At 43.2% G+C, this 14796-nt stretch overlaps 1 protein-coding gene across 1 annotated transcript in view; it reads left to right on the forward strand.

Annotated features, from left to right (window-relative positions):
* LOC142560711 (protein zyg-11 homolog B-like) overlaps positions 1–14796 on the forward strand; it is a 69081-nt gene that overhangs the window by 20741 nt on the left and 33544 nt on the right. Inside the window, exons 7-12 of the mRNA XM_075673001.1 lie at positions 65–205; positions 2982–3158; positions 4117–4170; positions 9603–9713; positions 11145–11286; positions 14400–14470. Coding sequence (XP_075529116.1) covers positions 65–205; positions 2982–3158; positions 4117–4170; positions 9603–9713; positions 11145–11286; positions 14400–14470 — 696 coding nt within the window. The remainder of the gene's footprint in view (positions 1–64; positions 206–2981; positions 3159–4116; positions 4171–9602; positions 9714–11144; positions 11287–14399; positions 14471–14796) is intronic.

The raw sequence follows: 14796 nt of genomic DNA on the forward strand, positions 1-14796 counted from the left end.
TCTGACCCCAAAATTGTGCTGCGGGTCTTCTGCCATAGGTGCTCTTTGATTCCTTCCTGCACAGATAACCGGATGCGCTGATGAGCGGCAGATCCTGGAAGCCCTGCGAAGGTACCCCGATCGGCCGTACTATGTACAGAAGTCACTCTACTACCTCTACCAGTACACGTTAACTTACTCGCAGCCGCGGGTCGACGTAATCAAGGTGAGACGACGCTCGTGAATTGGGACGTGCCAGTGCGCTCCCTTACCCAGAGTTTTGTGAAACGCGCCCTCTAAAAAAAAGAACCATATGCTCCATGTCCGATAATCCCATGTGGGGTCCCGTATAAAAATCCGTACGTTCCCGTTATCATATTGGGCATGTCCCGTATGATCCATGTATGTGAACACATGGCGGGGTGTTGAAATTAGGAAATTTGCAAGCGTAAGTTGGAATCAGCTAGCACAAGATGGGGGTAATTGGAGATCACTGGGAGAGGCCTTCTTCCTGCAGTGGACCTCAAAATATAATGATGATGATGATGATGACGACGACGACGACAGTTAACGTCTGGGCACCCCGCATGTTCACATGGGATTATTGGTTAGGTGGCTTATGGTTTTCTCTTACAAGGCACCCTTTACTCGCTCGAGAAGGATGAGAGGATCTGGTGGGCTCAATTTGTTTATCAGTCAAAACCATACAAAGAAATGGACAATAAAGCAAGAGAAAGAATACGGGTAATTAATTGTTACATATAATTGAAATGTGGAAATATTAACGTAAAGGGGCATGAAGCAGATGAAAAGATGACTTGCTGCGAGTGGGAGCCAAATAATCTTTTCTGCACCACAGTTTTGATGCTTTACTAATTCAGCTTCAGCGTGGGCCTTTTCTGCATACAGTTTCTTGGGTATTTGTGTATCTGTACAAAATTAGCCCTGGGAGTGTTAGCCAAGCGCCACTCATGGCCAAAGCAGCCGAAGCGGGACATCCTTTCAACTGCAGGCGTCGTATAGTATATGTGCCAAATTTGAGGCCCTCACTATGCAATAAAAAAGAAGAATAAGGGGATCCAAGGCCCGTAAACTGAACTTATTTACTGCGTGAGGGTGAACCACAATATTTCAAGATGCACCGGGCAGTTCCTAGACTGCAATCAGTGGCTGCACTCGTACCATGGGTTGCATTCAAAGGCGGCGAGGGGCGTAGGCTTTTCCTTTTCAACTGCTGTACTCTGGGCTTGTGGGGCCATAAGTGAGCTTAATAAGCCTTGGCCCAATTTTACAGCTCTCAATTTGCAAGTACCAGTTCCTGCACCTCTGTAGGGCCATCTCTGGTGCAGGGTTCGTATGCCTCCTTGAAATCCTTGAAAACCCTTGAATATATATATAAAGAAAGAGATTCAAGGGCATCTAAATGTTCTTGAAGATAAATGTGCTCCTTGAACCTCTTGAAAACTAGGGTTGGGGGCCAACTTTATAACATTCCGAGTAACAAGCTTTGATTTGGGGCTATGTATGCCATAGACACTGTCGAAAAAGAATTATAGATAGTTTCTTTTCAGGGTGTCGCTAAGCAATGCGGCGTGGTGTGTCCACAGCCACTGGAAGGCTTGTTTAATCACCATTGTCATCGTAGAGATGAAGCCAGGTCAAGTGACCGAGCTGTACCGTGCACTATGTACCAGGCCGCGAAGCAATGCTTATGGATTATATTGATGGTCCTTAAACTGGGGGGGGGGCTCGACTGGCCGGCAGCTACTGTATGCACGCATGCCAAGTTCGTCTGTGCGCTCGTGTGTTGGTAGTAAGCTCCCAAACTACACGAATCTGCATGCTTAACACGGAATGCGTGTGTTCGATGCGATCATTGTGCCTTACTGTGGCTGATCGGCCAATCTTCGCACAAGCTTCCATGCGTTCCACACGTGCTGCTTTTGTTGCTCCCTCTGTTCGCGTAGCATTAATAATTTTGGTAGGTCCGGCCGAGTTCGTCGAATCTTATACCGATAAAGATTGTGTGCCAGGGGAAGGCTGCATGCGTCGAGGCACTGACCACAGATGGGTCATTCACTGAAGGTGCCGATATTCAAGAAATCGAATATTTGAGATATCAAATACTGGATGTTAGATTCGCAAATAAAATCGTTCGAATGCTCGCTATTCGATTTGAAGTCTAATGTTCGAGTGTTTGCACGCCCCTACCTAATACAGTTAAAGCGCGCCACAGCAAAGTCTCGTCCGACACGGACATACTTTCATTGTATTTTATGTTTGTTATAACCGTATACAATAGAACTGCGTTGACAAGTTTTTCAAGGGGCCATGTAAAGGAAACAATGTAACGGCCAGGAAAATGCAACAGTGAAAAAGGCCCCAAATCGCCGCATCAACATCAGAAACAGCTCTGAGGGGCGTTCTGTACGCCTATCAGATGATTTGGTGCTCTTACTGAAATCGGAGACAGTCGCAGGACAAGCGTCGAATTAAGGGGCACACACAGTTGGACAGAGACACTGCTCCACTCTTCCACTCTTTAATGTGCGTCACTGCATGACGCAGCTGTAGTGCAGTGAAGCTGACTTAGGGAACCACGAATAACGACCCTGCCGGAATTTTGGGTTGGGGCCATGGGCAGAGCTTGAAAGGCTTAACCATGAGTATACATTTGTTGTCTTCATAGCAATGTGGGAGCGAATCTGGCTCTGCAACAAATTTTCGTCACCGCCGCATTCAAACGCAACGTAAAATGTGGGAACATCACAGAATGACGATGTATCAAATGGGAACTTAATGCACAGGAGTCAGTCGCCTTTAGGTCGGGACTGCAAAAACGTGATGTAGCAGCCGGGAAAACGCAACAGCGAAGAACCTATCAGTGGGGTTCCATGGTATTAGTTACTTATTGATCATTTGATTATTAACTAACTTGTTAATGAGTTTCAGAGGTCCTCTCACATTGATGAGCGGATCAATAAGTGGCGATTGTGTTCCAGCTGATCTTGCCAGGCATGGCGGAGCACCCGCGCGTGCTGGCCATCCAGATGGCGGCCACAGCCTGCCTCTACAACCTGTCCAAGGGCACCCTCGGGCAGAAGGTGCACCCGCGGTGGCTCCGGCAGATCGTTGATCTCACCCTCAGCGCCATGGAGAACTTCCCCCGGAACCAGCAGGTGGGTGGCAGGATGTGATCAGGATCGGTGCACGGCCGGCAGCTTCTTCTTTGTCTTGCAGCCGTGCCCCATTTTTATGGGAGGTGCTGCTGTGCTAGACGACCTTTCTTTTACCGTCACCCCGTCGCTCATTTGAGCCGTCCTGTTTCACCGTAGTGGTGACAGATAATGCCACCCATTCCATCACCATGAAAACGATATAATTTTAGAGATGTTGTGGCAGACTTTGGCTTTTTTGTGAACAAAACGAGCAAGTAATGCTCGCAGATGAATTAGTGTTAAACTGAGAAGACTGCAAGACCTCTTGTGGTAGCTCAGTGGCTACCATGACCTGCTAACCTACTAACCATGAGGTCGCAGGTTCAATCCATAAACAAAAATTTAATTTCTTGAACCAACTGCAGAATGCTGCTTCCGTGCAAGGTTTGAGCGTAGATCAGCTAGTGGTTTAGCCGGACGAGTTCTTTAAACCTGGGGCTCCTATTTAGGCTACGCTTGGCATTCGGTATTGGTTGCCAAGCCCCTTTGGGGCCATAGTGTATATTGTTGCATTGTAGTTATGGTGAAGCACCAAGCACTGCCGAAATTTTGAGTTAGGAATACTATAGACCATTATTGGGCAAACATGTGCCCAGAAATGCAAGCCATACACTCAGTTCACAGTGATAATGACAAGCACAGTCGTCAGTCACGAAGTCTGAATCTTATGGATCGAGTTTGTCCATTATTTATGGATGTCTTAGTTATCACTGGCGCTCGTGTACATTCAAGAGTGTACCACGTTCAAGAAATTTCTAATATAGGGGATGATGTGTTTTACACCAAGCAGTAACTTGGTAACAGTGACAGTCTACTGAAGAACTATCACCGGCAAACCGTTAAGCAGTGCATGCATGACAATGTAAACTTTGTAACATCGTGATTGTTTTCTAACACTTGTGTCTTGTTGCTCCACCAGCTCCAGAAGAACACGCTGCTCACTCTGTGCAGCGACCGGATCCTTCAGGATGTGGTATGTACTCTCTTTCACGTACTTAAACATTGGTGTTACCTGCCTCTGCAGTCTACTGCTAATCACGAGGCTATGGGCAATATTCCCAGTTGTGGCGACTGCACCTATGTGTGCAAAATGAAAAATTGCTTGTGCACTTAAGTTTAGGTTCCTGTTAAACAACATTAAGTTGTAGAGTCTCCTGCAAAAATTACTAGATGGAACTCTGGCACTGGTATCTACGGGAGCTAATAATATTGTGGTTCAGCCACCGTGGAAAGGATGGCTGGTACACGTATTTTTTCAAACCTCTTCCCTCTGGTTTCAAAATGGCTTTGTGACTTCGGAGGATTGGCCAGTTTCAATAAAATGTTGTGCTTAAAGTGCGGTAATCCTGAATGAATATGCATGTGCTGAGAGACTTACCTGTTGCCTTGATGTGTTTAGAAAACTATGACTGTTTGGAAATTTAGCAAGGTAAGACTTAACAATTAATGCCCGCACATATGTCTGAACCCACAGGCGTAAAAGTTATAGTAAATGAATCCATGTGCTACCCATAATTCCTGTGGCATCTGAACAATCGTAGCACCAGAGCTCCCTCTAGTGATTTCTGCGGGAAACTTTTATGCCCTAGTTGGTCAAAAGGCATATCTCTCATAGCTCATGAGGTGTTTTGGGATTGTACACTCCACAATTTAATTCGCCTAGTTTAACTTACTTTTAAGCCCTGTTTGCTTGTGCAAAGCAACCGTGGCCTAGTGGTCAGAAAACTCACTTTGAAAATATGATCATTTATTCGATCTCAGATCAGGTATCTTTCTTATGCCATTTTTTGATGTTCTTGAGCCAAGGTGTGAAGAGGACTCGACTGGCCCATTCCATAACTTATAGCTGCTATTGCAGTAAATCATTTCATCTATATGCGTAGCACGCAGTGTCAGGAGTTCGAGTGCAAGATAGTTTTTCAGCGTCTTGGTTTCAGAGCCTGTCCTACTAAGAACATTTTGTCACTGGTCGCACCTGCATCAGCCCTGTGTGACAGAACCAGTATGCTACAGACGTTGTCTGCAGACTTTTTGCTGGTTCTATAAATCGGTGTTTTGTTGACCTGGAATGACAGCAAGTTTTAGTGGTTCCGATGGTACTTTTCGCTAGTGCTGGTACAGTCGACTCTTACAATAAACCCTGATAATCCGACAAAAAATGTCCGTTTTATCCGAAGTCCATAATATACACCAGGACATGGGGTTGGAGCACTGGAACGCCTCACTTCCAAAACTTTGGTCCTGATGTCGAACAACGTTATTGCAAAAGAGACTCTCCGTCGTGTCTGGGGACCACGGCTGGAGGTTTCGCTTGCTTCCTCAACAGTAGTCCGTTCACTGGAATACTGCAAACTCAGGCATCGTGCAGCCACATAAAAAGTGTGGACTCGACATCCGGGTATGTTGCCTCACAGAGCCTGAAGCGCTTAGGATTAATTTCCCCCGACATTTGCTTGCTAGCAATGTATTTGTTGTTCACAATTGAACTCACAGTCTGCTTCGATAGTCCAATCGTTTTTGCAATGTCCTCCTGCTTTTCACCGTGCAAAATTGCCTTCACAATCTTATCTTGTCACTCAGTGAAATTTGCTTCCTTTTTTTGGAGGCCATTACTCAGCACTTGTGTTCTGGCACAACTGACTAGCATGGGAACACAACGAAAAAATGGCATCAACAAGCGATAACACACCATGTGTGGTCAATGTGCCCTCAGACTGGCTTGGCTAGAGGCTGGGCTCGGCCAGAGGCCTCCAATGTTGCCAGCCCCAATTTAAACTTATTGTGGCATAAGCATGCAGGCACCGGTGTGGTCAAGTCTGTTGTCAGCCCGTGTCAACATGGCAAAAGTATGTTTTATACGCCCAATTAAAAAAAAAAATTGCAGCTAATTTCATCCGCTGCAGCCGACTGTTTGTTGTAGCGCGGTCTGCTAAAAGCAAACTTCATTGCATTAATGAAATAGATAGAGCAAAGTAAGGTTTAAGTATGGGGTGTTCACAATATCCAAAAGTCTGTTGTACGCAGATCCGTTTTAACGAGCGTAAACTGTAGTAAATTAACAAACAAGTCATAACAGTAGGACCAACTCAAGTAAACAGAACTAGGTCATAAATTGAATGAGTTGGTAAGTTATGATCTTGGAAAAAAAAAAGGGCACTAACAGACGGCACCACAAGAAAGGCACAGTGCCGTGTTTGTCTTTTGCCTTCCTTTCTTGTGGGGCCATCCTTAGTGTAGTTCTTTTTTCTAAGATCATCCAAAGGGATATTGTGTGCTCTTTTACCTGCTGTTGTGCCAGTCAGCTCAGCTGCTTCAGTCCATAGAGTTTCTTACTGTTACCTTGAGGGCAAAAGTGGTGCCGCCATGTTGTTGTACGATGGGGGAACCCTAGAACATTAGGGCTGCCCCTAAGAAAAACCAATCATTTACGTTTAGGAGGAAAAAAAAGCACTCAATTTATTTTTAATTAATCTTCGTTAAAGGGAATACATGTGCCCGGCCTTTCCACTCGTTTGAAGTATCTGAAATTTCTGAAGCTTGACGATGTGGAGTGCCCCTGCGAAGCTGTTTTCATCCCATCTATGGTGGATAACTTCTTCTCTTCCGTGGTTTTCATCGCAGACTTACTTTCAAACAAAAACTGCTATGATCATGTTGCTGGATTGTAGATTCCAGGGACGTAAAATAACAGGAACAAAATACTTGTTTAAGCACTGGTACTTAGTTCTCGAAAAGAAGTAACAAGAATAAAAATACGACTGTGCATCAACTTGTAGTTCAACCCTGCAGCAAGTTCCTGTGGCTGCACAATGTCCTTCACCCTTGTTTTGCAGCAGACCTGCGTCCTCCCTTTTCTTAGTGCTCGCTCCTTTTATAGAGTTATCTAGCCCACTTTGTGAAAACAATACATAATACAAGACCCAGAGATGGCGTTACGTGCTGGAAATCCCTACCGAAGAGATGACATGATTTTGTGAGAGGGACATGACAACATCTTTGGAAAAGTGGCAGCACAAACCTGTACAACATTTCTGCAGCGATGTTTGCTTGGCTTGTGGTGTTTTCACTTAAGCCCACCTTAATTTAGTACAATCAGTAAGAGCTACAATGAGAAAGAGCTGCACTAACTCAGTCCTGGAGGGCTATTCTCAACACTGTGATGACACTACGGTATTGTTGGATTCGCCATCCTGTCACTTCCGATTGGCTCACAGGGCTATTAGGCATCTTTGATTGGCTATTAATGCAAGTACAGTGGAATTTGACCGTATCCAGGATAACACCCCTCCCCCCTCTGTTGTATTGCCACATCTGTCACAGAAACTTAAGTCTCTACTAAATTAGCTTTCTCGTTTTTTGTATTGCGGTGATGAATTAACACTCTAGGAATAGAGTTAAACCTTGATATAACAAACTTCAGTGGAACGGAATTCTTGATAAAACAAGTATTTAACTATTTATAACATCTTGTCTATAGAATGCCATGTACAGTTAAACCTCGATATAATGAATTAGGTAAAAACAACAATTTGCTTCGTTAAATCAAAATGTTATTGAAATTCGACCTTTCATGCAAGTAAGTACAGTCGCCAATCGATTTTTCTTACTCAGAAAGAGGCCACAGAATTTTTCGAATTATTGGGCAATTGAAGAAAGCAAATTTAGATGTGAAAACAGTTTATTTTGATGAAATTGGGAGTTGTCGACGAATGATATGGCTTCATGTCACGTTTGCAATATCTCCACATAGGCAGTACGAATTAAGTGAAGCCAGCCACACTTTTTTGTATGCACTCTGCCCTCGCAGCTAATAGCATCGTGCGCACTGGGACGACGCTATCATGAAAGGCACCAGCAGTGGTATATAATTCGTTATATAGCGGTTTAACTGCATTTAGTTCCAAAAAAGCATTATTGGCACAGCCATGGCCATGTTTTAGGCCATGCCGTTTTATATACATGTAAAAACGTTTATATCTCCGCATTCTCACGCTGTCAGCATGCCCTGTAAGAGGGGACCCTGCTCTTCAAAAAATTATTTGTTACTTCTGGGTAGATTTGGATGAAAGTAGCTGAATTGATGTACTTCAATGTGCTAATTTAAGATGTACATTGTTTTCTTGCAAGGTAACTAATGTCTTAGAAATGAAGCAAAATTAAGTTTTTTTCACAACTTGCTTGGAGTTGACCTATTTACATAAGCTATGTAAGGTGCACTAAAGATTGACAAACAGAAATGATGTGGAACCAACAAGGAGTGCAAAACAGCAAGAATAGTGTTCGAAGCCTATTTTATATATAATGAGAGCATGGCAGACTTTTAAAGTACCCATAGTAGCACCCAGGACAAATTACTTCTTGAAAATGTCTGTAATACATTTTTTTTATATTATAGACCCTATTGCACACTCTAATTGTCTACATTTCCAACAAATAGAAAAAAAAATTGTTCCTATAGGACAAGTAGAACAAGAGATATCATCGCTCCAGAACTGTGACACTATCAAAAATGATGTGTTGTGAAAATGAGAAAAAACATCACAACATGTTCCTAGTCATTGTGGCAAATGTCAAACCGACCGAGGTTATTTATTATAACATTTGTTTCCACAATTAAGTACAAAGGTACAAATTTAAGTACAAAAAGCTTTATGCGTCATGACGTCATGATACAGTGGCTCACTTTGTTCCTGCGATCATTGTGGCTGCCAGACGCAAGCATGACCACAAGAAACACACACAGCACTCTGGTTAAATTGTTTTTTTTTTATTATCAATGTCATCATACCCAAGCTTTTGCTACATGACATAAACAAATTTTGCTCTGTGTCATGGCATTGCAATAATGTCTGTGAAGCTGGGTCCAATGTTAGAAGAAATTTAATTCTGGGGTTTTACGTGCCAAAACCCCAAATTGTGAGGCACGTCGTTGTGGGCTAGTCCGGATTAATTTTGACCCTCCTGGGCTTCTTTTACGGGCACCTGATGCACAGTACATGAGGTGTTTTTGCATTTCGCCGCCATTGAAATGTGGTTGCCATGGCCGGGATTTGATCTCGCATCCTCGGCAAGGTCCAGCATTCTAAGACCAACCTAGCCGTTAAATTGCAATGTCTTAATAAATGTTTACCTATGTTCGTGCTTCCTAAATGTCATTTTGTAATGTATGAGAAGCATACAATACATGTTCTACAAAAAAAAAAAAAAATGTCCGTCACTAGTCCATCAATAAACTCGCATAGATGGTGGTGCCAAATTTCTCCCTAGGTAGCATTGTCAGATGCTCTATGGTTTGACTGTTTGAACTGGATGACTAATATTCAGCCATAGTCTAATGCAATACAATGGCGTTTGTTCTTGTTCTTGGCTTTGTTTGTTCTTGGCTTTGTTCCTGCGGGAGAGCAGACGTTTGACCGGTACCACTGCGCTCGGCTCGTGATGGACTCGCTGCTGGCCTTTGACGACCCATCCATGAACAGGATGTCAGTTGCCATCTGTTCCATCCTTGCTGCCAAGGTGAGCTTGGTATATCCATATTAGTGACAAGCTTGTTTCAACACCAGCGCATACTCTGTAGGATTCTGCAGTTCACAATGTTGAACATAATGAATTTCGACGACTTTCTTTGCTTGCACAGCAAATAGCTTTTAGGGAATTGGCCCAAAAGAATGCCATTTATAAAGTTGCGCATTTGGACTTGCAGGGACACTAAAGAGAAACACCAAACAAGTTTATTGAAGTTAGATGGTGCATAAAAAAAGGAAGTTCTCTTTGCATATGCATTGGACATGATTTGAATAATCAATTTTTTTAGTGTAATGCAATAAACACGCTTCTAAGTTGACAAGCCTAAGATCGGTCAAGAAAAGTGTTTATTCAGGAGGTCGAACAAGAAGTGCTTTTCTCTAAAAGGAATATTGAAGGGAAGCTTTGCGTCACCGATTTTCACCGTAAGATTTTGTCCCATAGGAAAGGTGGAAGGCAATTTTAATGCAGATGAGAGGCCACATATTTTTAGGGATTAGATTATTGATTCTGGAAAACTTCCGCAAAGTTAAATTCTTTAAATTAATTACATGCATCTTAAATGTTTTGAACTAAGTCTGCTCGATCATGCTGTGGATGTGCCAAATCTCCCTGTGCCGAAACAAATGCTGGATGGCCAGCAGCAGTGGTATGCTGGGCATTTGTGCCTGAAGCGTCGTGATGTGCATACAGTGAAACGTCAGTATGAGAAAGTTGCACTCGGGGAAAGATTTTGCTTTTTATACCCAACATTTTTTTTAAAAGGGATGAACAAAAATTGCTGCTTGTAGATCTGCAGTCGGGACTGTGCAACACTATTTCACCTGATACATGGCCAGATGCGTTTGGCTTGTGAGGAATATCTAGCATGAACTAGCATGTAACAATAATCTCAAAATTGTCAACCATGTGACATTTCGGGAAAATATATTTAATAATGATTAGCTTTTAGTTTAGCTTAGAAGTTCCATGTCTGTGGTCAATGAGAAGAAAGGGGGTTAACCGAGGGGCCCGATTATTGTTAGTCATATCATGAGAAGCCAACACACACTGACACCAAGGACAACATAGGGGAAATTACTTGTGCTTAATAAATGTAATGACCTTCGCATGCGAAGGTTGTGGGTTCGGTTCCCACCTGCGGCAAGTTGTTTTTTCATCCACTTTAATTTTCATTAATTTATCGTTTCTTCCTTACATTTATTAAGCACAAGTAATTTCCCCTATGTTGTCCTTGGTGTCAGTGTTTCTTGGCTTCTCATGATATGTCTGTAGTCAGCAATTCTCAGACTTCAGCCGAGATAATTAAGCCACATGTCCTTGCCTGTAATGAAAATTTGCGAACCAGAACTCGTCTGCATGACGTTGGCTGCTAGCGGTACGCAGGCCATCAGCAAGGCGCTCTGCTCCACCTTTTTGCAGATCTCCACTTCAGAGACATCATCCCTGGGTGCCAAGCCAGAGTACATGGAACGCCTACTGCGAATTGTCAAGAGCAAGCTGTATGCTGGCGAAGTGGACATCATGATGAAGTTCACGCTCAGTGCCCTTTGGAACCTTACAGGTGAGGTTTGCCAATGAGAGGCATTCCCATTCTTCATTTGTAAGGTTGTAGCCACTTGTCGCCTGAAATGATGCCACCCGGAGAGTGCAAATGATGCCACCACAATGGAGAGTGCAAATGCTATTACAATTGACTTCCGTTAATTCGATCATGACTGGACTGACGAAACTGGTCGAATTATCTGGTGAGTTGAATTAAACAAACGGCAGAAGAAATGCCTAGACGCTCTATTGATTCACTTGGCAGTATGTCTTTAATGTTAGCTTTGCAGCAGTACAGCTGTGCCTGGCGGTGAAGCATACCAAATGGAGAAAGGGGCCATTACGGGACATAGCACATGTTCCTTAATTTATCCACGCACATGCACTGTCTCCAGTCAAAGTACTAGCACTGAGACGCCTAATAACTTTACTGGCAGGCCTTCACAGTTTTAGATAGACTCCTGCTCTTTTGTTGGCTTTAAATTACAGTTAGGAGGTCCGACAGTTATTACTTTGGGATCTCCGAATGTGTACTTATACCCATCTTGTATTTGATTTCGTCAAAAATAAAGATTGATGGATTGATTAAGTGAAAAAAAAATGTCCCCTCGAGTTTTGGAGTTTCTAATTTTCATTTCACTTTTCTTTCTTGCTAGCTTTCCCAAAACTCGGATTTTCTTTTTCTCTCCGCTTCTCTATGTACGGCACATGCGCACACAGGAACAAATAATCGGCCAAGTTAGTGGTCTCCTATACGATCAGACATACATGGCGGGCAAAACGAGGGCTCACATCGCCATAGCAACGTCAGAAACATCTCTGAGGCTGGTATGCTTATTAGGCGTCTAGGTGCTTGTACTCTGACTCGAAATGGCACATGCGCGCCTGTATAATTTAGAAACGCATGCTTTGTCCCGTGACAGTTGCCCTTTTCTATTTTTGGTGTGCTTCACCGCATAACACGGCTGTATTGCATCGAAGCTGACCAGTCAAGTTCGAATTATTCGCCAGAGACCAATTTTACGATAAAAATAACAGAAGCTTGGGCTCACAGAAATGTATGGGTGCTGGTCAGGACCTTCAGTAGGGATCGAATTAACCGAATAGTCGAATTAACTGGAGTCGAAATAAAGGAAGTCTATTGTACAAAAATGTACAACAGGGTATGTGTTCTTGGGTTAGTCAGCTGATACTTTAAGCAGTAACTGTAGCCTTAACATGATGGCTGCAAGAAAAGTGATGGGACGAACACTATGTCATTGCATTTGTCCCAACACCTTTCTTGTGTCTGATGCGTTACTGCTACTCTTCTTGCTTTAAGTACTACAGAGTACTACTGCAAAAATAAGGCAAGGACAGAAGAGGCGTGTTCTTGCCTCGTTTTTACGCCATTACTCTGTGGTCATGTACCAGCATGCCCAAATTGCTCTCATCAAGAACATACGCTCAGCCACAAAAACTAAGACAAATGTGAATTTTTGCTCTATTAAGCCACGGTGTTTCTAATGGGACTGCATCCAATGCTGTTGCCGTGGGAACCTTTCTTAAATATTGATTCAAAACGCAGTCTTTGACTTGGTTTTACACATATCTGTAAGTGAACTGCCCCATTAACTCGAAGCTGCGAGAACTGAAAAAACAATTTCTATATAAGTGCAGTTTCGAGATAAGCGAAATCACAAAAATAGGATCTCTCTGGCTACACATAGACCAAGTGGAACCTTTCTGAAGTGCAACTAATAATATTTTTAGTCACTTTCATGTGAATTGGCCCTGGAGACGTTGGCGTCAATGGGCAACGACGTTACTGACACTGTTCCAAGATAGCATGCTTGGCGCAAATTCAAGACGATTGATCCTAATGATATATTTGAAGCCAGTCATCTGAGCCTAACTATTTTCAGATATGAAACAAAGTTCACACTGCTACTTTCTGCATAGTAATGAATTCCAGATAATTTACCTTCTAAGAATCGAAACTACGGAGGCGCACAATTTTCAAGCCTTTAATGAGGTGGAATTCACGCTTCGCCGTCGTGCGAACATGAAGCGAGCATCCTTATCAAGTTGTGATCTCATGGTTTGATAAGGACCCCATGCTAAAGTGCCCACCTTGATAAGGATAACCCCACGTGGGGGAGGGGTGGGGGGTCGCATGCTAGCTTTCTTGGGATGCGACACGTGGGCTGATTGCGCCTTCTGAAAAGTGCCTATCATCCTCCCCAAGGTCACGATTAATACACTACGACCACATTGATGTGTTACTGACGACATTCTAAATGAGAGGGGGAAAAAAGAAAGACTGACTCGCAGCTCGCCACTGCTGCGTGAGGCCAGAACAAAGTGGAAGCAAGTAGCCGAGCCAGTATGCTCAAGTGGGGATTGATAGAAAGAAGGGTGAAAAATAAGCGGGGAGCACAGCCCAGCGCAGCATTTTTCTCACCTAGCGTACTGCCACAGGGTAAAAAGCAAGTGCAAGCGATGTTGTCTACGCTGCCCCTTCGCTTTTTTTTTTTCTCTGGTAGTCGACATTTCTAGATATCCGGAGTTTGGGTGCAAAAGCTTTTCGGGATAATGGTGAAAAACACATGGGTTGAAACCACGGCCGGAAAAAAATTTGTACTGACTGGTATTTCAAGATATCAGGGTTCAAGTTAATGAGGATTTACTGTAGTTACCATGTTTATTCGATTCTAGTGCACCCCCGAATCTAACAAGCCCTCAATTTTCACGGGTATAAATTAAGAAATTATAAGTGCACCTGAAAGTAACATGCCCCTGCTTTGCAAAAGAAAAGCATAGTAAGTAAATGTAACTTGTATGAAACACTCGAATAAACCGTGACAAATTGCTTCTTGATGCTGCTGTCATGGTTTTGTTTTCCTTGGTACTTGATGTCTTCGGGCTGCTTTCATTGCTTTTCTTGGTTTAACTATCTTGGTTTTTCTGATACATGCATTTGCTATCCAACTAGTTAAGACATATCCTTTGGAGTTATGTTCCTTGGTGCTGCTGCCATTGTTGTTACGCATGTGTTGTTGTCCGCTCTTGCAAAAGCCATATACAGGGCAACCATACTTGTAAATTAAGAATAAGCCCCATCTCGAGTGTTTTCTGGTCCGAAATGTGCAGATGAGTCGCCCAAGACGTGCTCCGTGTTTCTGTCCAAGGGAGGCATGGAACTTTTCTTGAACGTTCTCGAGGTGAGTAGGACTGGATTAGTGCCTGTGGTGCACTTCAGTTTTTTTTGGTAGCGTGACAAGCTCTGCGAGTATGAATCTAAAAAATGAAATTTGAACTAACAGTTGCTGTGCAAGCTCCCGACTCGAGTTTTTTTTATTAGGAAGAAGGCTTAACGATTATGGGAGTAGCGTGCAGACGAGATAACCTCTTCAGGCACTTTGCCTATTGTACACATCAAAATAGTGCAGCAGTAGCAAAAGCTGTGATCAAAAACAAATTATGCTTAAAATTTGTTGCACACATCTTGAGGCACTTTTGGTCGGACCTTTGCAGCAAATTTGAGTAC

Source organism: Dermacentor variabilis, chromosome 10 (assembly GCF_050947875.1).
Source record: "Dermacentor variabilis isolate Ectoservices chromosome 10, ASM5094787v1, whole genome shotgun sequence".
NCBI classification, from domain to species: Eukaryota; Metazoa; Arthropoda; class Arachnida; order Ixodida; family Ixodidae; genus Dermacentor; species Dermacentor variabilis.